Below are 26224 nucleotides of genomic sequence, written 5' to 3' on the forward strand. Positions count from 1 at the left end.
GTACTTTTCTTATTTCCCTTCGAAACTATGATATTGTCTTTTAAGTTCAGACCTTATTCAGTGAGGTTGTAAGCTGAACCCTATTTTTAATGATTATGCACTATCATTTTATTCCAGTTTCGCTTTAATTTCTATATCTAGAACTGTTCATCACCTTTATTGTTAATAATCAAAATCTGAATACATATGATCACATTAACCTTGTAATACCCTAGCTTTGAAACATTTGCAATATTCATAACTATTTTGTTATATCTTCTATTTAAGCATCATACCGCCTAAAAAGATAAAGCAAGCAAGTACTTCTACTACAACCACAACAGACCCAAATATCCTTCAAATATTGGAAACCCTGCAACAACAAACCAATGCAATAGCTCAGCAACAACAAACCATTCAACAACAATTTCAACAAAAACAATTTCGAATCCCAGAGAATCATGATCAACATCAACATCAACAAGATCTACCGGTACCTCCTCAACCAGTTGTGACTTTTAAAGCTTTTTAGAATGTGAACCCTCCTGCTTTTTATGATACCACTGATCCAGTTGTATCCAACACATGGATAAGAGAAAAAAGAAGGGTCGTTTGAGTTATTTCAACTAGGAGAAGAACAAAAGACGGTATATGCTAGCTATTTCCTGAAAGGTGAAGTTATCTATTGGTGGGATTCAGTTCGAGCTTTGGAGGAAACTCAAACGATTGCTTGAGAGCGATTCAAGGAACTATTTTTGGAGAAGTATTATCCTAAGTATATGCAGAATCAAATGGAGATAAAATATCGGGAATTGAAGCAAGGAAGTATGCCTGTCTTGGAATATGAGAAGAAATTTATGAAGTTGTCGAGATTTGTGACGAAGTATGTGAATACTGAGGAAGAGAAGGCCAAGAGGTTTCAACAGGGCCTTGAGTATTGGATTCGAGATAAGGTGTTGATGTTTGAGATAAGTATTAATGCAGGAGTAGTGTAGAAAGCAGCTTTGATTGAGAGTAACGGAGTTCAATCCAGGAAGGATAGAGATAACAAGAAAAGGAATATGTCTTTTCGCGGAGATAGATCAAGATCCGGGAATCCACAAGACATGGATGTGAAGAGGATTGAGTTCCATAAGAGTGGGAATTCTCAAAGGAAAGGAGAAATAAATAGAAGGCAGGATAACCAAGGGAGTTATCAGCATAATCAGGGCCAAGCAAGGGAGAATAGGACGCCAAGGGCTGAATGTAAGCATTATGGAAAGAAGCATCTAGGAGTGTGCAATAAGATTAATATGACATGTTATCGGTGCAATCAGAAGGGCCATTTTGCTAATGAATGTAAAGCTCAGAAGACGGGAATTACATGCTTCAAGTATGGGAAGCCAGGACACATGACTAGAGAGTACAAATCATCAGGACCAATCAGGAGTATGATGAGCGTAGCAGCCACTTGTTCGACTGTACCAGCTGAGGTATTGGATTTACCTACACCATCTGAAACAGTTCCCCAAGTGTCAGCAAAAACTTTTGACTTGAAAATGAAGGATGCAGTTCAAAATTCAGAAGTGATAGCAGTTAAGCTTTCGGTGAATAATATTGAAGCTAAGGTATTGATTGATTCGGGAGCTACGAGATCTTTTATATCTGAAACTTTTGTTGATAGACTAGGATGTGATACAAAGACTATGAGTGAAGTAATGAATGTGGTAATCGCTAATCAGGAGAAGATACCTGTAAGTCAATTCTTCCCAAGGTGTGAGATTGATATCTCTGGACATAAATTCCCAGTTGACTTGATACTCTTCAAGTTAGGGGAATTTGATATAATATTAGGAATGGATTGGTTAGGAAAGAATAATTCTCAGATAGACTGTAGATCTAAAAAGGTTTATTTAAGAGCGGAAAGTGGAAAAAAGGTGATATTTAGAGGTCAGAGGCAAGGACAATTATTTCTTACAGTTGTTCAAGCTAAAAAGTTTCTTAGGAAAGGTTGCGAAGCATTTCTAGCTTATGTAGTGGATACAAAGAGGGAAGTTCCTAGCTTAGAAGAGATCCTAGTGGTTAAGGAGTTTTCGGACGTGTTTCCAGAAGAGTTACCAGGACTACCACCAGATCGACAAATTGAGTTCAAGATTAACCTTGCTCCAGGAGCAGAACCAGTCTCGAAGGCACCGTATAGAATGGAACCAATGGAAATGAAAGAGTTAACGAGTCAGCTACAAGAACTTTTGGATAAAGGAGTAATAAGGCCAAGTATGTCTCCATGGGGAGCGCCAGTTCTGTTCGTAAAAAAAGAAGGACGGGAGTATGAGATTGTGTATAGATTATCGGGAGTTAAATAAGTTGATGATTAAGAACTGATATCCGTTACCAACGATAGATGATCTATTTGACCAATTAAAAGGAGATAAGTGTTTCTCCAAGATTGATTTGAGGTCAGGATACCATCAGTTGAAGATCAAACCAGAAGATATTCTGAAGACGGCATTTAGAACTAGATACAAACATTATGAGTTTTTATTAATCCCCTTTGGATTAACGAATGCCCCTTCATTTTTTATGAATCTAATGAATTGAGTTTTCAAGAAATACTTGGACAAATTTGTTAGGGATTCAAGCAATAAAATGCAACGGAAAACAAAAAATTTTGAATCCCTACTGCACGATCTATGTATAATGACTGGATAATTATGGAGAATAGGATAATGTACCTTAAATAAAGCTTTCCTTCTGATTATAATGGAAGTTATGATCTTGATGAACCACAACAGCCCTCCTTGTGAAGATCTGCTCTCCAAGGTATCCACACGAACGTCCGATCGTCCAACGATCACCGGAGCCGGTCCTAGCCGATTTGGTTGCCTCTTCCTCTCTCTCTTTCTCTCTAGCCTCTCTAAGATGTAGAACTGCTAGGGTTTTTTCTAAAAATGTGATGTTACTAGTATCAAAGTATATTAATTCTTGTATAGAAATATAATGATTTCAGGTCTAAGGACTAATACATCATTATCACTGTGAGATTAACTTATGACACTATAACATGTAGTATCTCACAACGGGTCAATCCAACACCATGTATCTAATACATGTGCCTGTGTTTTGACTTTAGTATCACCATACCTATGATCAATGAGATGTGATCATCAGTCAACAAACACACTAGTCTCAACGTATTTATTATCGTCCCTTAACAATAATACTTGACTAGGGACCTTTAGGAATATCAATACTATTCTCATAATCTCATTTCTAAGTCACGTACTTAAAGATATAGATTTACATATCATATTCCAAGGACATTTATTAATCTAACATTTTATTAAAAAAAATAAAGATATAATAAATTAATAAAGAATAATCCATAGAATCATAATTAATAATCCAAATGTCTCATAACATAAACATAAAAATGTTGTCTCTAGGGCACACACACTAACAAAATTTGTCATGGTTTTCATTGATGATATTTTAATATATTCCAAGTCAGAAGAAGAGCACGAGCAATATTTATGGATAGCGTTGGAAACTCTCAAGAGAAGTTATACGCGAAATTTTCAAAGTGCAAATTTTGGTTAAGAAAACTCCAATTTCTAGGGCATATAATTGGGAGTGAAGGAATTAGGGTAGATCCCACAAAGATCGAAACGGTCATGAGTTGGGAAAGACCAAGGACGCCTACGGAAGTAAGAAGTTTTCTAGGATTGGCTGGATACTATAGAAGATTCGTAAAAGATTTCTCAAAGATCGCCACGCCATTGATTAAGTTGACAAGGAAGAACCAGAAGTTTGAATGGAATGCAGAATGTGAAGGAAGCTTTCAAGAGCTAAAGCAGAAGTTACTTACCGCTCCGATGTAAGTACTACCAGATGACAAAGGAGAATTTGTGATATATAGTGATGCTTTACATAAAGGATTGGGCTGTGTGCTAATGCAATACAATAAGGTGATTGCATATGCATCAAGACAGCTTAGACCTCATGAACTGCAGTATCCTACGCACGACTTAGAGTTAGCATCCATTGTATTCGCGCTCAAGATATGGAGAAACTATCTATATGGAGAAAGATGTGAAATTTACACGGATCATAAAAACCTGAAGTATATATTTACATAAAAGAAACTCAACATAAGGCAACGGAGATGGTTAGAGCTGATTAAGGATTACGATTGCTCGATACATTATCACCCGGGAAAAGCAAATATGGTAGCCGATGCTTTGAGTAGAATGGAGAAGTTGAATATAATGATTGTGTCAAAAGAATTTTTTAAGAAGATTGAGAAATTTCAATTGGAACTTTGTATTAGCAGATGAATGGAAGAGATGTGTCAAGCTATTACCTTCCATCCAGAATTGTTGGAGAAGATAAGAAGATGTCAGGAAGAGGTATTGAAAAAGGAGAATAATCAATTGATAGGAGAGGAATTATGCACGTAAAAAGATGACCAACGTGTATTTAGGTATTCATCAAGAATCTGGATTCCTCAGGTGACCGAACTAAAGAACGAGATATTACAAGAGGCACACAACTCAAGATTATCAATTCATCCAGGAAGCACGAAGATGTACCAGGATTTGAAGAAGAAATTCTGGTGGCCAAATATGAAAAGGAAAATTACAAAATGGGTCACTAAGTGTTAAACTAGTCAAAGGGTGAAAGCGGAGCATCAGAGACCTAGTGGTTTGATTCATCCTTTAAAGATTTTAAATGGAATTGGGAGAATATTGCCATGGATTTTATAGTAGGATTACCTCAAACAAGATCCGGACATGAGTTGATTGCCTTACGAAGTCAGCGCATTTTCTTCCAATTAATGAGGAATCTTTGTTAGATAATCTAATTCACTTGTATGTGCGTGAAATCGTATTACTTCATGGCATACCTGTATCAATAGTTTCGGATCAAGACCCGTGATTTAATTCGAGATTTTGGAGACAATTTCAAGAAAGTCTTGGCACAAAGCTGAATATGAGCACGACGTATAATCCACATATGGACGATCAAAGAGAGCGGACTATTCAGACAATCGAAGACATGTTGTGTAGTTATGCAATCGATTTTGCAGGAAGTTGGAACGATCATCTACCACTTGTAGAATTCTCTTACAACAATAGTCATCACTCCAGTATTGGCATGCCCCCATTCGAAGCTCTACACGGAAGGATGTGCAGATCGCTAACAAGTTGGGATGAAGTCGGAGAAGGAAAGATTCTCGGCCCCGAAATGGTTCAACAGATGAAAGAGACGGTCAAATTGATCCAGAAGAGATTGTTTGCTTCTCAAGACAGGAAATAGAAGTACGTAAACCCTGCTCGAAAGGATGTGAATTTGCAAGTAGGAGAAGCCGTATTGCTAAAAGTATCACCATGGAAAGGATTGACCAGATTTGGAAAAAAAGGAAAATTAGCACCGCGATACATCGGCCCCTTTAAAATTTTGAGTCAAGTGGGGAAAGTTGCTTATGAGCTAGCTTTGCCGCCACAATATCAGCATGTTCATAACGTATTTCATGTGTCATTACTCAAGAAGTATAAACCATATGTCAAGCATGTGATAGAGTTTGAGCCAATAGAAATTCAGGCAGATTTGTGATATGTAGAGCAACCTATCAAGATACTCGGCTGGAAAGAAAAGAGTATTAGGAATAAATCAGTGAGAATAGTAAAAGTACTTTGGAGGAATCCCAAGGTTGAAGAGTCAATGTGGGAGTTAGAGTCTGATATGCGATTGCAATATCCTCACTTGTTCTCCTTGATTATGAGGTCAGAATCCTTTAAGAGGGAGAGGATGTTACGGCCGGTATTTGATTACTCGTAATTGAATTGTGTTTAAATATTTGATTATAAACTATTAAAGACTTGCATGAATATGTGTCAATTAAATGTTTATGTGACCAAGTACAGCAGAATTATTAAATTGATAAGCGAAGTGTTTTATCTAAAATTTTGTGTATAATTTTAAAGATATTAGTTGTTGATGATAATTCCTTTCCAAAAACATATTTTCTTTTAAGATTATGAAAGTGATCTTATAAAATTTCTAAAATTCCAAGCTAATTTATGGTATAATTCTTGTAATTTATGAAATTATATTTTTATTTATAAAAGTCATTCTTTTAAATGATATTTAGAAATGTGAATAAAAATTTGTGGATTACTAAATTGCCCATGCATGTATTTGGTCATCCAAAAATAGAGAGGGACACTAATGTTATTTCCAACCCCACTAACATCTTTTCTACTAGCCAAATTACTAGACTAGCCTTTCATGCATAGTTTGGCTAGTATAGTGGAAGGGTAACCTAGTACTTTTCAAGCCCACTACCTAAATTAGCACATAAAAACCCACCAAGTAGTCAAATGAAATCATTTATGATCACACCACTCAACCAACTCACTTTATTTTCTCTCCCTCCCCTATCTTCTCTCCCTTTCGGCCGAACATACACACACCATCCCCTCCATTTTTATTCAATTCCTCAGGATTCATATGTAATCCAAATGTCTAATCATTTTCGAACCCATTCATATATATTTTACATGAAATTTTGAGTGTTTAAGTGTTGCATGTTAGAGATGATTCCAAAACTCATGTGAAAGGCCTTGGTTCTTATGAATTTAAGGTCCAAACCATGAGTTACACTATTTTTGGAGAAGGTTATGGTTGGTGAAGTGATTATGCTCCCATCATTTCCCTCCTCGCCATTCGGAAATGGCTTTTTAAGGAGCCTAATTGAACCAATTTTAGTTGTCTTGTTTGCATTCAAAATATTTAGTGTAAAATTCATGTTTTCAAAGCATATATCTTGGTTTAAGCTCTTGCATGTCAATGATTTCTATAGTTTTAGTCTTGAATGTTAGCTTAAAACTCTTGCATGCCATGTTTTACTTGATATATAATCATATAAATGCTTGCATGTTAGTTTTAGGATGTAAACTAAAAGTGTTAGTAGAGCATCTTTGAGTAGAAATGATTTCGTGGCTATGTGCTCAAGTTTGTGAAGTCTTAAGCTTGAAATTTGCTTTGTATGAAATGGATGACTTATTTTGCTATATTAAGGTATGCCAAGATGTTAAATGAGTTTATTCAGTTGATAGCATGATTATATGTTGAGATTTATGTTCGGATTTGTGCATGTATATTCGAAAATGTGATTAAGTGTCATGCATGCTTAGTTGTGTTTATATATTATTTGATTATTATGATTTTGGAGTATGGAATGATCTAATAACTAGATAATAGGAAGAACAAGAGGGTTAGTGATTTAGTTTTGGTTGTCCTTGTTGTGAAGTGGGCTTAAATTGAATGGATCTAAGGAGAAAAGGGTAGTATAGTTCGAGTCATAAGTTAAGATTTTGTCCAAAGTTTGAAGAGTTTTGAGTGAGCATAAGTGAGGCCCTAGGAGGCCAAAGATCCATAGTGTTAGGACTTAATATAATATTGAGTCCAGTGAGGAAAACATTGTGTTTTGATGGGTGCATTGGTGTTAGACCAAGAACAACCCAAAACAGGGACAGTTTTGGAGTTAGAGTGATTAGGGTCCAACTTAAGTTAGTTTTTGGTAATTAAACCACGGGACTTGATTGGTAATGGTGTAATGGAGTCTAGTGAAGGTTAGTAAGATATTATAACCAACCCTCGGGCAAGATTAAGAGGTTTTAAGTTGGATAAAATAAGGCAGTTTACAAAGTTGCAACTACAGAATTGTATCAACTTCATAGGAAGGCATAGGTGAGTCCAAGTGAGGCCTTAGTGTCAAACCAAGATTAAGAGTTAGTTTTATGAGTTAGTAGTTATGAAAAGTCATAGTTGAGTGAATGCACAAGATATAGGGGTTCGTTTTTACCAAGTCACACAAGGTGGTGCCGAATGGTGCACTCGGAAAGGTTGGGTTTATGCGAGGTATTTGTGAGTTTAATTAGGTGAGTCCTAGGTGTGAATTGATATATATATGATAGGTAAAGGTCAGTAGAAGGGAATGTTCTAAGTAGAATCAAAAAATTGGATTTATAGTACTTGGGATTTTAAAGTTTGGTGACTAAGAATGAGGAATAAGAAAAATCGAGTAATCAAGGGTAGAGTGTCTCGAGATCATTCGATACTCGTATGGTTATGTAAACTAAATGCCATATTTCTATGTGACTACATGTAATTAAATGATTATGTGCACTAAGTGGTTATATGATAGAAATGCATGATAATAAGTGAACTCGTGTAAGTAGTACCTATGTTTTGCTTTATAGTCGAGTGGTATATAAGAGTCCTTCGAGATGTGTATAGGACCTTTAGTAATGAGGTTATATTATATGTGTAGATTCAAGAGAAGATAGAGGAAAGACTCTTTCCATCAAAGTCGGGTAGGGGAGCTCAAGGTTGTTTTCATGTTAACTAAGAACTTTAGGAGAGGCAAGTATCTCTATCTTCACTTATCATTCGAGTGATACTTTCTTTAAACCCTATTATGCAAGTATTCTGGAACTTTCTTGATATATTGCAAGTGTATTACTTTTAAACTCATTTTATGTAAGTCTCTAAACCCGATCGTTCATGGTTTCAATTTTATTCTCACAAGGAAATGTTTATACTTATCAATGCTTTTAAATTGTCGCATGCAACTGTTTTGCCTTAACCTATTGATTATTGTTATACTTCTTTCAATACTTTCTTCCTTAGTCATTGAACCTTATGATATCGTGCTTATGATCTTAAACTTGTGAAATATGTGATTTTCCATGATTAACAATTCCTACTTTTGAATCATTGATCTTTCATCCTTGATGACGCCACTAGTAAAATGATAGTTCAGTTCTGATAAGAATCTTGTAATTCTAATCCTTTGATTTATGATCGTAATTCTATTTTCTAGAATCCCTTAGAAATGGGATAATCGATATCCTTACTTAGAATCTTTGGAATATCCCTCTAGCATCAGTTTTATAAATAAAAATTGCTTAAAAGAGATTTTCAAACAAAGGAATGTGTTTCTTGAGATCAGTGGATTGGACTAAGATGCAAGTCCCTTTCAGACTTATAATATTAGGCTTAAAAGTTGCCTAGGGATCCCAATTAAAATTTGTAAGAACCCGACAAGGTTCGGGATTACTTCGCGGCTGATCACCGACTGTAATCCGTAGCGTCATAAAATGATTTTTGAGCAATGATTGATTTTAAAAATGCTTTGAATTGAATAATGATGCCATCTACCCCAATTTTGAATTATTACTTGCTATATTTATTAATTTATGTCTCATTATATCACTTGCTGAGCATTTGGCTCACCTTTTGCTATTTATTCATGTTATTTCAGCTAGCAAGTATGGTTAGATTCAAGCAGACTACTCGTAAGTCTACCAATGGAGATGTTGAGGCATATGTGAGAGCTCAGGTAGTATAGCCAGCGTTCCTGTGAGAACCGTTAGCTATGTAATAGTTGTTAGTGTTGGACTGTTGAAACACTGAACCTTTGCAATCTTGGATTATGTTGTAAACAATTATTTTTAATAATTATATTTATCAATTGTTATCTTTTAGTTATATTTTCGTGATGTGACAATTATCCATTGAAGGAATAGAAATAAAGGGATAGAAATTATTTGTTGAAAAAAGTATCAGTACTTGCAAACTAGACGTGTTAAATGAAGATGGTGAACCAGTGAGTAACAACTCTATGAAGAGAGAAAGCAGCAAAACCAAAAGAGTTGAGCAGAACAACATAGGTTACTTGTCCAAAAATAAACCGAAGGATAAGTTGGAACCTTGAATGAGGATGAAGAGGAATGGTAAAGTAGGGATTAACAAGAACAATATTACTACATTCCTGACAAATATGCTTCAAGAAATATTTGTGTCAAGTATGGTAGTGTTAATCATTTATATACTAGTTGTAAAACTATTTCCATGCATGTCATGTATGTTCCCTCTATTCCTATGTATGACATGCCAAGTATGCCAAGAGTGCTTAGTCAGAACACTAGTAATATGCTAATCACTTCTAATCCTTATTATTATGTATTAAATATACCATGGAATGGGTAAGGAATGAATAGCATATTTGCATCTTCATCCAATAAGATGCACTCTCAATCCTTTTCATCTGACTCAAACACTAACACTGTTGCTCAAAGACCAATACCTAGGATAAAAGTAGATCTGAACCATACTGAACCTAGAGCTGGAGATGGTCATAAAGAAAAGAATGCATTCAACATGATAGGACCCAAAAAACCTGAGTACCTAAATTAAAGTAAATTGGTTTTATTGTGTGCAGGGAAAAAAAGAATGCCTGGTATGTAGATAGTGATTGTTCATATCACATGACTGGTAAATCATCCTTGCTCACTAAGTTTGAAGAGAAAGCTGACCCAAGTATTGCCTTTGGAGATGACAGCAAAGGTCGTACTGTGGGATATGGCTTAATTTCTATTGGAAATGTCGTTATAGATGAAGTAGCACTAGTTGAGGGACTCAAGAACAACTTGCTAAGTGTCGGACAACTATGTGACAATGGCTCTAAGGTCATTTTTTCATAAATAAAGCATGTGTTGTCATTAATAAGAGTGACAACAAGTTCCTTCTATCCGGAAAGAGAAAAGGAAATGTGTATGTAGCATGTTTTAACTCAACTGATGCTAAATCAATGGTTTGTCTGCTCAACAAGACAAACAATGATGAAAATGGCTAACACACAAAGAGCTATCTCACTTGAATCTTTAAAAAATGAGCGATTTGATCAAAAAGAACCCGATAGGAGATATACTATAATTGGAATTTTCCAAGGATGATCTCTATGATGTTTATCATCCTGATAAAAAGAAGAGGGTCTTATTCAAGAAGAAGACAAAGTCATATTTTGACAACAACGTGTAATTCCTACATAAAAGTCCATTTGGATTAGTTCATATCATGCATTAAAAGAAATTATATCGAGTGATCATTGATGATATCTCAAAATTTACTTGGACATTCTTCTAGCTTTCAAAAATTAAAGCTATTGAAATTATCATCAGTCACATCAAAGAATTTTGTGCAACTAAATGATTATCTCATGAGTATTCTACATCCAAAATTTTACTGTAGAATGGAGCAGCTGAAAAGAATAATATAATATTCAGTGAGGCAGGAAGACCAATGATTAAAGAATCAAAGATGTCAACACTTTTCTATACTGAAGCCATTAACATTACAAGCTCAATTCAGAATACTTCATTGATCAATCAAGTATTTAGAAAGAAGCCAACATGGAAACTTCTTTAAGACTTTAGCTACAGATACTTTATTCTAAGAAATCAAGGAGAATTTATTGATGAGTTTTAAGTAGAAATAGTTGAAAGACTTCTTGTTAGATGTTTAGTAGGAAGAACCTACATGATCTGCAATCTGAGAATCAAAAGACCAGTTATGGAATTAATCCATGATTCATCAAATGAAAAGAAGATTCAAGGATTGAAAAATCAGATCTTTGAAGATGTTCTCAAATCAGGTGATATGGAAAATGAATGCCAAGATGTTGATGATGATATTTTCATATAAATCATCAAGTTTACTGCTAATTCAAGATATGTGGAAATAGCAGTTGAACAATAAAATGGAATAGCCATTGATCAATTCAACAAAACAACCATTGATCAAAATAAGTTAGCCATTGATGAGCTATCAGCCGATAGAAAAACTGAAATGACATCAACTGCTAATGAAGTTGAAGTCTCTCACTCAGGGGGAGTATCAAGGAACTTCGGTTCAAACTCTCTACAACTCCGAAAAGTTTAATCATCAACACTAAGCTTGCCCTCTCAAGGAAAATGGATAAGAAGTCATCTACTCAGCTTATCTTCTGGAGACATGCCTGTCAAAGTAGAAACTAGAAGAGTCACTCAAGAGGAATGCTTGTACAACAACTTTTTATCAAAGGAAGAACCCAAGGAAGTGAAAGAAGTTCTTCTGGAGTCAAATTGGATTATAGCCATGCAACAAGTGCTAAACCAATTTGAAGTAAACAAAGTCAGGAAGTTAGTGCCTAGACCAAAAGATAGCTCAGTCAATGGAATTAAGTGGGCACTCAGAATCAAGGTAGATGGAAATGAAATGACTTCAAGGAACAAATCCAGTACAATTGCAAAAGACTATCTGCAGGAAATGAAGATTGACCGTGATGGATCATTCTCACTGGTAACGAAATATGAAGCAATCAGAATCTTTCCAGTATATGCAGCTCATGTCAGTTTCAAAATTTATAAAAATGAAGCAGAAAGTGCTTGTCTAATTGGATATTTTAAATAAGGAGCTTAAGTACTTCAATATCATGACCTTGAAGATTCAAGACTTGTAGAGTTTGTGTACTAGCTTCTGAAAGAACTTTATGGATTTGGACAATCATCTAGAGCCTGGTATGAATCTCTATATCAATTTTTACTTGAAGATCATTTCTCTAGAGGTACAACAGTTAAAACTCTCATCTTTTGGAAATTTAAATTATTGTAGTAGAATTCTACAATTCTCTGTAGATAATATAATCCTTGGTTCTATAGTTGACAAATATTTTAAATGGGTTGGCAATGATAATGCTAAGTAAATATAAGATGAGCATAATGAGTTAACTCACTTATTTTCTTGAGGCTCGAGTAAATCAAGTGAGGGATGAAATCTTCCGCTGTCAAACTATAGTTATGCATGCTCTTTTAAAGAAGTCTGACTTTGCTGATTGTACATCTGTAAAATCATTCATGCCAATCATTTCCATACTTGAAATGAATACTAAGAAAATTGACATTTCAAGGGACCACCAATTCTTTGAAAGTGGTGCTCTAGAGACTCTGAATTTGATCTAACTGGTTATGTGGATGCAGATTGTACAGTTTGCTGAGTTGACAGGAAGAGAATTACATGAAGTTTTCACTCTCTAAAAGACAAACTGATATCTTGAGTTAGCAAGAAGCATTACTTTGATCCAACCTCTTCTGTTAAGGATGAAGAAACTGCAGCTGCAAAATGTTGTGCACATCTTTTATGGAAAAAGAGTCAACTTATTGACTATGACTTACAGTTGGAAAGAATTCCAAACTACTGTGACAACACCAGAACTCTTGTTATAACTGGGAATTCAGTTCAACACTCCAGAATCAAGCATATTGACACAAGCAGATATATCTACCAAGCCACTTGAAGAATCAACTCCTACTAGATTGGTAAGTGAGCTAGGTATGTTAAATTCATTTCAATCTCTATCAAATATGTGCTATAATTAGCCAGATAATATGCTATAAATTTTGAGAAAATTTTATTTTCTAACAGAATGGTGATTTTGGCTTCTCAAAACCACCCTAATAATTGACTTATAAACAATTGATAGTCATAACACATAATCTGGATGTCTATTGTGAAGACAATTGTGTTCATTGATATTTGTTGATTTATGTGTGCGACAATAAATAAATTGTCTTACTTATTAGTTGGTAGCCAAATGTTTATTTATGCTTTCTATCTAAAATTTACTATCAAGACTATGATAGTTAAGAGTTTGGTTAAATCTACTTTAACTATATCAATGGATTTTTTAAGCCATTAGCAGTCAAAATGAACATTTGGAGTCTACTTGTTCAATCTAGCAATTGACAAACAGATTATATGTCAACTGTTAATTCTTAGCCATCGACATATAATTATCTATCAAATGATATAAGTAGACATCAAATCATTACTTTAAGAATGTTGAGTCCTCGTCAATCTCTGTTTTCTGAAATACAGATGATACATTTCAAAATACAACAAATATCATGTATCAAAATTCATTAGTTATTTGAAAACTGATAAATGTTGATAAAACTTATCATTGAAATATCAATGTTTATTTAAAACCTATAAATAATGATATTGAGTCTTCTGTTGGTTGCCATGGTGTGATAATTTTTCTGATTAGTTAAGTTAAATGAAGACGACTTTCACAAACTGATGTTAATGAATTGTTATTCAGTTCTTCATTCTTAACTTAAATATCTTATCAGAAAATTTTATTTGTAACCAGTAAGATTTCACTCATGTGATAGCTCATATACTAGAAGTGAAATCTAGTTGAACTTGTAAATGACTATTTCTTAATTAAGAATCAATGTCATGAACTCAGAACAAAATCTGAGGATTCAAATTTTGAATTCTCTAACTACTTATTAAATGGTAGGTTTGAAAGTTAACGTATAGATCATGTGCAGAAAGGCATGTCTATTTGTTGAATTTTGAGAGTACATGATATGATTCAATATCATATCTGAGTCTATGATATGAAATTATATTGTGAAGTTGACAATATAACCTAGTTGAGATAACTAGGTAAATTGGGTTAATTTTCTCGAAGATGCCTTGATATCTTTAATCAGTGACAACTATGTGAATGCATAGTTTATATATGATGTACAAGGATTTGCTGAAAATCAATTTTGAATTTCTTGAAATAGTAAATTTTCGAGCTTGTTCGAGACTTCACTATATAATGGACTTTAAATTTAAAGTGCATTATATTGAAAAAAATCTAAGTGAGTTTATTCAAATGAACCAAGTTGTTCATAATCACTGTCACGATTAATCTGTTAGAATTTCAGCAAATACTTGAATTATTTGTTCAAGATGGATTTAAATTGATAAATACTTCTCCTGAACAAATTATGTGCATTTTATTTTATAATCAATATATTATTGCCTTCTTATCTAGATTTTACAATATAATTCATTGACATATGGGTCGCAAAAAGATTAAGAAAATGATGTAAGACTGACAGTTGAGCAATGCAAGAGAAGAAAAGAGCAAATAACTTGTAAAAGAAGACCTCTCTGAGATTGGCTGTAACACCCCCAGATCCGGGGTCGGGGATCCGAGTCGTCACGGTCTTTCATTCCATAATACCACTTCACTTACTTAATAAAAAAATAACCTTATGCTGTGACCCCACACTAACACACACCACAACCCGTTATAGTCTCAGAGATGAACATCAAAAAAATATAACCACAAGTCGTTTTATTCCACAATTATATGTCAATACACCTTAAAAAGGGTTCTGAATAAATTTACATTTCTTTGCCATTATTACAATTCATAAATATACATAATCTGATACATCAAAAGTTGAAAGCCTAGCCTATTGGTAGTTCCTACCTCAGCTATGGCGGCATCAGTGCTTATAGAAAACTGCGGAACGTCTCCTAACCTCTTGCGAATCGGAAGCTTGGTCCGGTTCATCTTGTCGATCTGATGTTGTGTGATGAAAGAAGAAAGCAAGGGTGAGCAGCAAGCCCACCAAAATAATATGCATAATTATTTACAGTATATGAGTCTACTCATAATACTCATGAAAGTCTTGGTCAAAAGAAATGAACCAAGTTGATAACTTAATGCGATGAAGTCGCAAAATATTCAGTATATATATATACATATATATACTTTTCAAAATATTGGAAGTCCTCTCCCATGCATAATATACACAAAATCCCAGTGTATAACTGTATAAAAATATCGTTGCAAGGTGATCTCATATATCTAACCTTGTCTCAACGTTTTTCTGAAAATCTTTGTCATTCATAAGACAATTATTAATTAGATATAAGTTTAAAAGATGAGGTTACCAAATACCCCAATATACTTATATCTTTCCCAATACTACTTGAACTACCACCATTCAAGTTATAATCAGTTTCAAAAGTTCATCCCACTGATGAGACCACAAGATAAGACTTGAATAGATTCAATCTTTGAAATATTATTGAATGAAAAAGTTATGAGATACTTTATTTAGTCCCGATATATATATATCCACATATATATATCCCTTTAAACATTTCCTGGAATCTCTGTTATGCAAAGTATGAACAGAGTTTGAAACATCCAATGAATTTTGGAAAGGAAAAGAATTTTGGCATAAACCCGATATCTTGCTGATCAGGCAAAGATACCAATAAGTAACCTTTTCTACTAGTAGATGGATGAATTCCTCACCGGTCATCACCCTGGCCGCATTAGGACCTCGCGCTCGACCGTACCCCGGTCCCTCACGCGTTGATGGACTGCCACCCAGCCACTTACACAATAATAGACCGTACCCCGGCCTGTCGCTTATGCCGACTCAATGAGATGGGCTTACTTCCCGAACGTTGGGCAAGTAATCAATTCATTTACCAAATCTGCAACCTCGTTGCGAATATAAAATACACCACAGAGCCGGATTCCCCAGGTTTTGAGCGAGTATTTAAATCCCCTTTAAAAGGAAGATCTTAAATATAAAAATGAGTTTTGGGATCCGCTCTGACTTTTTAAAAATCATTTTGAAGACTCGAAAACACTTTAAAGAGTGTTTGGAGTAAGGCTGATTTAATGAAGTAAATCAGTCCCCAGAATATTTAGAAAATATCTGAATATTATTAATTAAATAATATTCCCATAAAGAATAATCTTTATAAAAATAATTGAAGTAGAAGTATTAAAATTTATACTTGAAACGAGTATTAAATAACCCAAGATATACTTATATGAAAGTATTATCTTTATTTGAATAATCGAAAATAAGTTTGATTATTGACATCTTATTCTTTAATAAAATAAAGAATATATTTCAGCAAATAATCGGAGTCATAGATCCTCAAATGAATATTCAAATAATATTCAATAAATAAAATAAGCTGAGTCATAATACCTCGAATGAATATTATAAATAATATTCATTAAATAAAATAAAAGAATCATACATCCTCAAATGAATATTCAAATAATATTCAATAAATAAAATAAGCTGAGTCATAATACCTCGAATGAATATTATAAATAATATTCATTAAATAAAATAAAAGGAGTCATAAATCCTCGAATACTATTCGAAATAATATTCAATAATAAAATAAAGTTTCAAGTTATCGAATAAACCTTATTCGATTAATAGTTTGGAAAACTATAACCATATATATATATATATAAATATATATATATATATATATATCCATATCCATATATAAAAGATTACTCGGGATCCTCGACTCCCGGTTTTTAGAAAATATTTTCACCTTTGAGTCCCTATACTAAGGGTATATGCAAGATACAACTATCCTTTAGCATAGGTATTATCAGATAAACCAACAGATATATATCTCAAGAATATAAAACAGGCATGCATATATACCATATCACATGCTACAATATATCGCAACATTTGCTAAATAACAATCATGCAATATCACAAGATAATGCATAAACATACATTTACATCACAACAACAGTGTATCGGATAGAATACTTGCCTGAGCGACTGGGGGTTACGAATGGCTCGGGACGAGTCTGGTAACCTATAAACAACAAGTAAGTTGGAATTAAACCAAAGTCACTTGTAAATCTATACTTTAACTAACTTAGACTCTAACGCTTGTTTTGCGCTCACTGATTCGCTTAAGTCACTCGGGTACCCTCGGCTCCACCATTTTTAATAATTTAACCTTTACGAGTTTTAAAGCGATTCCTTCGCGAGTGACTTACCAACTGCCTAAAACACTTACCATAAATGTTTCATGCATTAATTAACCCTTTTTGGTCTTTAACCTACATTTCAAAGTAAGGCGAGGGAAAAAGTTTCGTTCGTGAAACGCCGTTACTTGAAACGGTCGTTTCTCCTAAACCGTAAATCGGAATCGAACGAACTACATATCAAAACGAAGCTCGTAACATGAGCTATCTAAACATGGCAGTGGTCACAATCTAGCAGGGGGTTCTCGGGTCCTAATGCTATGCACAAAAACAGTCCAAAGAAAATCGGACGTTACGACGGCTATGTTTACGCGATTTCCCATTTTTTAAACCATCCACAATCAACCCAAACCATCCTCAAATCCAACACACAACAAACATCCATCCTTATCACATCATAACAATCCCAACCAATTCACTTTTAATCATTCATACATATGCTTAAACCTAACTTTAATCATACTTAAGTTTCTTTAAATCAAAACCACAAAATTACCATTTCATTTCACTACCATTCCAAATCTCAAACTCTAATCATAACAACAAGATACCATAACATCCTACTCATCAAAATCACCTTATAATATATATGAACCTAGGGTTTGGAAATGGTATACCTTCCTTGGAGTGGTGGGTAGAGCTAGGAAGCCTTAAGAAACTTTGAGAAGCCTTAGGAAAGCTTGGATCTTCAAGAAAACAAGACAAACTTCAAGTTAAAAATCTTGAAAACACTATTCATTGTCTTCTTCATTGGTTAAATGAAGAAGTTAGAGAAAGAATTAATGGCTTAAACTCATGATATAGCCATAACTAAGCATGAAGATGATTAGGGAATTTTCTTACCAATTAAGGATGCTTGGATCTTGATTTTTGAAAAATCTACCCTTTAAAATGTGTAAAAGCCGAGAGCAAAGTGAAGAACAAGGCCTTGGTTGATTTTGATTTTTGATGAAATGATTTTGCTAGCTTGGTTGGCTTGGTTTTTGTTTTTGATTTAGCAAATTACTACCTTGCCCTTGAATTTGTGTGGTTCTTATTCAACCACACCTCCTTCCTTCCCATGTCATGCTTACCTCATCCTCATGATGTCATCCTTCCTTCCTTGTCTTCTTTCTATTGGTTGGATGACATCATTCCCATTAATCCCTTTGATTAACTTCCTAATCGTTTGCCTAATGACCGCTGATCTGCTATACGGTTCGCTTAACTTTCGTTCTCGTTTTATCGTTTGAAGGATCATACCCGGGATCTTATTACTTAGGTTCCCTTAACCTTTCTCAATATATTATATTCCTTCTATGATCCTCTTTTATAATCCTTTAATTTAAATCCTTTTTATCCTGTTACCTTATACTCAATTCTCTCCGTATATTGTGGATTTCCGGGAAAAACCAAAGTGTTCGGAATTGGATTCTGACGATCTTTACATACACTTATATACTTCATAGAGTACTAATAATATCCCATAAGATCAATAACAGAACCCCTACATAGCGTGGCATGAAAAGTTTTCTCATTCAGCAAAAACACTATTCATAAGGGTTTCAAAATTTTCCAAAAATTGGGGTTATTACAGTCTCCCCTCCTTAAAAGGATTCCGTCCCGGAATCAGATAGAAAATGAATAGGGATACCTTCCTTAGTATTGCACTTTCTAACTCTCAAGTCAATTCTCCACATTGTGGTCCTACCACCAAACTCTGCCTAGTTTGATAACCCTTCTCCTAAGCACTTGTTCCTTTTCACTCTATAACCCTTCCTGGTTGCTCCATATAGGTTACGTCGGGTTGCATATCTATGCGCTCATATGCCTCTATTTATCTGGCATCTAAATTACACTTCCTTAACATTGATACGTGAAACACGTTACGAACTGCTACGTGTTCGGGATTAGGGCTAGCTCCTATGCTATCCTCCCAATACGTCTTAATATATCCAAGGGTCCAGCAATTCGTGGACTTAGCTTTCATTTCTTTCCGAACCTCATCAATCCTTTCCAAGGGATACCTATAACATTACTAGGTCCCCTATTTCATACTCTTTATCCTTTCGTGTCAAATCAACATACTTATCATGTCCATCTTGGGCTACTACCAGCCGTCCTCTGATTAGATCTATCATATCCTTGGTCCTTTGGACTACTGCGGGTCCGAGCATCTTGCGCTCTACAACTTCATCCTAACATAAGGGAGATCGACATTGTCTTCCCTCAAGGATCTCATAAGGCGATATCTCAATACTGACATATGATCTATTGTCGTAAGAAAACTCAATCCGTGTTAAGTGATCATTCCAATTTCTTTCAAGTCTGTTGCACAGACTCTCATTATAGCTTTTAGCATTAGAGCTTTTGCTTCTCAATACCCATTCTTTTCCAGTTCGTAATCGCTACTACCTTCCGTTCCTAATATTATACTGGTTACACTTTTGCTCGCTAGCGTTCTATAACCCTTTAATAACCACGTCAACCTTAGTATCACGAATGTGTTTCCATTCCGAATACTACCACAACTTTATTACTCATTTTTCAGTTGTTTCTATTTTCCAAAATTTGATCAATCAAATAGAAGTAAAGGAAATTTGTTGAGAGATCACTATGATCATGAACACTTGTTATATCGCATAGTTAGTACAGAAGGTGGCCAGCCTTTAGTACTTGACAAGCAATTAAACAACATGTGGTATCCTACTAGGCTTCTATCACAAAGATAGATAGTCATTCGGCAATACCTCCCCTTCTGGAAGGGTTGTTCTTCTCAGCTTACATGAAATGAAAAGAAGAGAAAAGAACGAATTGAAGAGAATTGTATATATAAAAAAAATATACTGCCACAAAATATCTGGCTTGGAACCTACCTCTGAATTATAGAGGTTTGTCATAGGAGAACAAAACATATACGTATTTATATCAGCATCAAGCATTATAGCCTCGTATTTCGCATGCCTAAATATTTTCACTATCCCGTCCATCATTCTATGGACCCACACTCTCCCTCGACATCGAAAATCGAATCTGGGATCTCATTCTAGACCTCATCGTTACTAGAACCCATTTCTATACCGCAGCCTTCTTCGTATAATAATACGACTCTCTATTGATAAGAAAGAATAAATATTCACTAGGTAGATACTCTACTTAATTAGTCTATCAATGATAACTTATACACTACCACGACCCGATTAGGGGTACTCAATCTCGACACCTATTCCAATACAACTCTCACGGTTGTAATCAGCTCAATACTCGCAGAATCATTGATGCCTTACTATGGTCCACCACTGACCTACTGTAGTCATTCATTTTCCATGAAGTCTTAATATCTAACCATACGGAGTCCATACATGTCGTATCAAATACTTCTAAGGAGTTAACATAATCACCAATCATAATTCATGAAGAACACTCCAAACTCTGGCGTACTTTCATGACATGAAGTAGATAAAATTGCAGAAGAGTTTCAATCAAAGTAACGATAGCAGGTTAATACCATTCTTAATCATATGCCTTCAATAGAAGACTTAACTCAAAGGTTCGTTTAGTCCTTTTGAAACATGGTCCAGGCTCATTCTCAAGATAGTACCTTCTAAGATAGATAGCCCGTTCATGGCGATTACACGAATTAAACCTTTACATACTACTATTACGGTTGGGTATTGCACCGTCATCAGAAGGAATGTCAATCTTCCAAACCATAATTCAACCTTCACATTTCTAACCATCATCACTGTATTCTTTTGGCACACGCGCCTATAATTATCCACTTACCTTTAAAGTGTCGGCCACCTCTTTGGCCTTTCCTGATAGTAAAATTTCCTTACAGTCAATGTCTTTTTAACCACCTCCAAATAAATTTTCTACCTTATTTCCGATCACTGCTTGAGTGAAGATGTTTTCCTTAATATCTGATGAGTAAAAAAAAATCACCATTTTTCCATAAGTTATTGCCTCAGTCTTTAGAGGTTAATCACTGTCACGACTGACTCTCAATCATACTTAGAACATCTTTTATCCTAGGCCCTAATTGCCCTGAACAATTTCGACCATTACTGGTTCGATCCATACTTTCTCGTGGTTTAACACGTGCCCCACTTGGCATCATTATAATTACGTCATATTTCCTTTATCAACATTTCTATTCTTGAGAATTTTGAATATTACCTTTCTCCTTGTAAAATCTCTAAGGTTATCCCTCAATCGTTCCTCCTGTATTCCCTAGATACAGGGCATATCAAAATACCATTTACTATTACTAGAACCATTGTCTATATACTTCTGAAAAATTTCTCCACTGATCCTTAAAGGTTGTTATTACCTTAATCCTTTCTAATTCATACTGTCAAATTTCATACTATCCCTATTAAGGGTGAAATGCCAACCTTTATGCATTCCCCTAGGATTCATTTTAAGTTACCGATGTTCTATCCTTAATTCCACCTTTAAAAGGTACCTGCATCCTTCCATGGATAAATCAAGTCATATATCCCTGATAAGGGTGTCTTATTCAATCGTTCCCACCTCGATAGTCTATACCTAACTTCATAATAGCATCCTTATTCAAATTGAGGTCAATCCATATGGCCTCCAAAAGATAACAATGGTCATCCGCTTTTCTTTCCTGATTTGGTAACGATAACAAGGATGTTCTGGAAGATATTGGTCGTGTTCAACGTGAACTTCTTCTTAATAATTCCTTATTTACTTTTGTTGTTTATCTCAACAGTCATCTCAATGTTGGGATATCGTTCATACCTGGCGTCTCCCTTCCTGGGTATCAAGCCACCGGTCTTACACTTCACATTCTTGAAGGTTACTTCCTTCATCCAATTTTTCTAATTTCTTACTTCCTTGTCTCCTCAGTCTATCCGCGTCTCATATTTAACCTTCGAACTATCTCAAGGTTTCCTCAAATCCTCCTAACTTAAAGGGGATAAAATATATGTATCTCTTATACCTTCAACCATCAATTTAACTCATGGTAAATCACTCTCATCCGGACGATTACCTACTTTTCTATTTCTATTTCTACGAGTCTTTAGGGTTTCCTCATACCCAACTCCCTTATCATTCCTCAAACTCTCTTGCCTTTATATTCCTTTCTCTTATCGTTATTTCATGAACCAACACAACATAAGCATTGATTTCAAACATCCCGTCATTCTGGATTCGTGTCTTCAGAACGAATCTTGATAACTTTTACAACTTAGATTCATAATTCATCATACTCGTCTGCCTTTGTTCTGGCTCTTAAGCTTTTACACTATCTCCATAACCTTGGGAAGTACTTTCCTGAAAACAATTGACTGAACTTAAATCAGTTTATTATAATCTCTTGCTCCGTGCCTTCCTTGGCCTTTCACCAGCGGGTGGTCTCTCTCTTAGGAGGGTAAGTGACAAAACAGTCTTTTGTGGTTCGTCAATCATTTAGAATCTCAAATGATTCATCTATTTCCTTTAGCCAGGCTCTTGCCTCGACTGGGTCAGCTTGTTCCTTGGAACTCTGAGAGCTTAGCGACTTAAAGGTCATGAAAGAATTTCCCACCGCACTGTCTCCTCAGGGTGGTGGTTGGGGATAATAGTCTAAGTTCTTTTTAGACAGGTCCATGAATTGCCGTATAGGAGTACCGTCTCGGGTCTCCTTTCCTTACTCGACTTTCTATTTCCTTAGTATGAAATGTTTCATCCTACTCCCCATAATTGGGGTCATCTTTTAATTTAAAATCCTCATTTTCCACTCCATTATGTCATGGGTTCCTTCTATCTTGATGGCGAGCTCCCTGACTATCACGTTCAGGGTTTGCTCTAAATCTTATTCCTCAAACTAGCTTTCGTCTAAGATCTCATCCTTACGCTCTTGAACTTTCGGAACCCAAATTCTATAGGAATACCTCATTATTCCCTTATCATCTTTCTCGATATTAACCTCTTATCTATTTGTTGGCTCTCTGCCTTCCTTCATAACTTTTTCTGGCACAATATGATCTTTTCCAATAATTCGGGCTGTATTGCTATCTCAAACAGCTTTTCGGTACCGGCTCCGGTTACCTTCACTACTATTTCCATTTTCTCAAAATCTCTTATAAACTCTCCAAAAGACATTATCATCTTGAGTCTCTCCTTTTTACTAAGGGCATCAGCCACCATATTGGCTTACCCCGAATGATAAAGAATCTGCCAATCATAATTCTTGATTAGCTCTAACCGCCTCCTCTGGCGTATGTTGAGCTCTTTCTACGTAAGAATGTACTAGAGCACTTATGGCTTAGGTAATTCTCGCACTTCTCTCCATACAAGTAGTGCCTCCAATCTTTAGGGTAAAACTATTGCCACGAGCCTAAGCTCATGGGCGGTGATATCAAATTTCATATTACCTTAATTGTCTTGACGCAGACGCGATTATCTTGCTGTGCTAAGAAGCACCCTAATTCCTTATGCGAAGCGTCACTTACAAATCACAAAATCTCCTTTTTCCATCCGGCAACGCCAACATAGGGGCCGTCACCAACCTTTGCTTCAGTTCTTAAAAGCTGTTCTCGCATTTCTCTGTCTATTCGAACTTCTCAGTCTTATGAGTAAGCCACGTTAAAGGGGCTACTATCTTTACAAACTTGAACGAACCTCTGGTAGTGACCGGCCAATCCTACCTCTGGTAGTCGACCCAACCAGGGTCATCAATTCATCAGTGGTCCTTTATCCAATCTCGTCAGAATCCTCCATGGGATCCTCCTCAGCAACTATCCCTTCTAGGACAACATCCTCAACCGCTACATCCTCAATATCAACATCATCCGGTCCTGCGTTAGGACGCTCTATTGGATCCACAATCTGATCTCCAATTAGTAATAAAATATCATCGCGTTGATGTTCCTCAACTTCAGGGTTCGGAGTCTCGCTACCATATACGATAACGAACTACGCTTCTATCGCTACATTTATAAGGGTTCCCATAAGGGTTTGAACTGTCAGTACTACGTTAGGTAGTCCGACTATGAACTTGGCAAGAGTTCTTATTATCTTAGTGAACTTATTATCTTAACGTCCCATCATCTCTGAGGTTTATAACGCTTGGCTCTGATACCATTTCTGTAACACCCCCAGATCCGGGGTCGGGGATCCGAGTCGTCACGGTCTTTCATTCCACAATACCACTTCACTTACTTAATAAAAAAATAACCTTATGCTGTGACCCCACACTAACACACACCACAACCCGTTATAGTCTCAGAGATGAACATCAAAAAAATATAACCACAAGTCGTTTTATTCCACAATTATATGTCAATACACCTTAAAAAGGGTTCTGAATAAATTTACATTTCTTTGCCATTATTACAATTCATAAATATACATAATCTGATACATCAAAAGTTGAAAGCCTAGCCTATTGGTAGTTCCTACCTCAGCTATGGCGGCATCAGTGCTTATAGAAAACTGCGGAACGTCTCCTAACCTCTTGCGAATCGGAAGCTTGGTCCGGTTCATCTTGTCGATCTGATGTTGTGTGATGAAAGAAGAAAGCAAGGGTGAGCAGCAAGCCCACCAAAATAATATGCATAATTATTTACAGTATATGAGTCTACTCATAATACTCATGAAAGTCTTGGTCAAAAGAAATGAACCAAGTTGATAACTTAATGCGATGAAGTCGCAAAATATTCAGTATATATATATACATATATATACTTTTCAAAATATTGGAAGTCCTCTCCCATGCATAATATACACAAAATCCCAGTGTATAACTGTATAAAAATATCGTTGCAAGGTGATCTCATATATCTAACCTTGTCTCAACGTTTTTCTGAAAATCTTTGTCATTCATAAGACAATTATTAATTAGATATAAGTTTAAAAGATGAGGTTACCAAATACCCCAATATACTTATATCTTTCCCAATACTACTTGAACTACCACCATTCAAGTTATAATCAGTTTCAAAAGTTCATCCCACTGATGAGACCACAAGATAAGACTTGAATAGATTCAATCTTTGAAATATTATTGAATGAAAAAGTTATGAGATACTTTATTTAGTCCCGATATATATATATCCATATATATATATCCCTTTAAACATTTCCTGGAATCTCTGTTATGCAAAGTATGAACAGAGTTTGAAACATCCAATGAATTTTGGAAAGGAAAAGAATTTTGGCATAAACCCGATATCTTGCTGATCAGGCAAAGATACCAATAAGTAACCTTTTCTACTAGTAGATGGATGAATTCCTCACCGGTCATCACCCTGGCCGCATTAGGACCTCGCGCTCGACCGTACCCCGGTCCCTCACGCGTTGATGGACTGCCACCCAGCCACTTACACAATAATAGACCGTACCCCGGCCTGTCGCTTATGCCGACTCAATGAGATGGGCTTACTTCCCGAACGTTGGGCAAGTAATCAATTCATTTACCAAATCTGCAACCTCGTTGCGAATATAAAATACACCACAGAGCCGGATTCCCCAGGTTTTGAGCGAGTATTTAAATCCCCTTTAAAAGGAAGATCTTAAATATAAAAATGAGTTTTGGGATCCGCTCTGACTTTTTAAAAATCATTTTGAAGACTCGAAAACACTTTAAAGAGTGTTTGGAGTAAGGCTGATTTAATGAAGTAAATCAGTCCCCAGAATATTTAGAAAATATCTGAATATTATTAATTAAATAATATTACCATAAAGAATAATCTTTATAAAAATAATTGAAGTAGAAGTATTAAAATTTATACTTGAAACGAGTATTAAATAACCCAAGAT

The 26224-nt window shown here is 35.3% G+C and overlaps 1 protein-coding gene across 1 annotated transcript; it reads left to right on the forward strand.

The window, feature by feature from the left end:
• Nucleotides 1-1085: 1085 nt before the first annotated feature.
• On the forward strand, nt 1086-2321 carry LOC141680191 (uncharacterized). Its single transcript, XM_074486485.1, has 2 exons — nt 1086-1712; nt 1845-2321. The coding sequence occupies exons 1-2, from the start codon at nt 1086-1088 to the stop codon at nt 2319-2321; spliced, it is 1104 nt and encodes a 367-aa protein (XP_074342586.1).
• The last annotated feature ends 23903 nt before the right edge of the window (nt 2322-26224 follow it).

Source organism: Apium graveolens, chromosome 8 (genome assembly GCF_009905375.1).
Source record: "Apium graveolens cultivar Ventura chromosome 8, ASM990537v1, whole genome shotgun sequence".
NCBI lineage: Eukaryota > Viridiplantae > Streptophyta > Magnoliopsida > Apiales > Apiaceae > Apium > Apium graveolens.

Excerpts from the sequence above, each read along its gene's own strand:
- LOC141680191 (XM_074486485.1), top strand. The coding sequence starts at position 1,086 with ATGGATGTGAAGAGGATTGAGTTCCATAAGAGTGGGAATTCTCAAAGG. Across the intron at positions 1,713-1,844 it reads CTAATCAGGAGAAGATACCT|ATAGACTGTAGATCTAAAAA; the intron begins GTAAGTCAATTC and ends AATAATTCTCAG.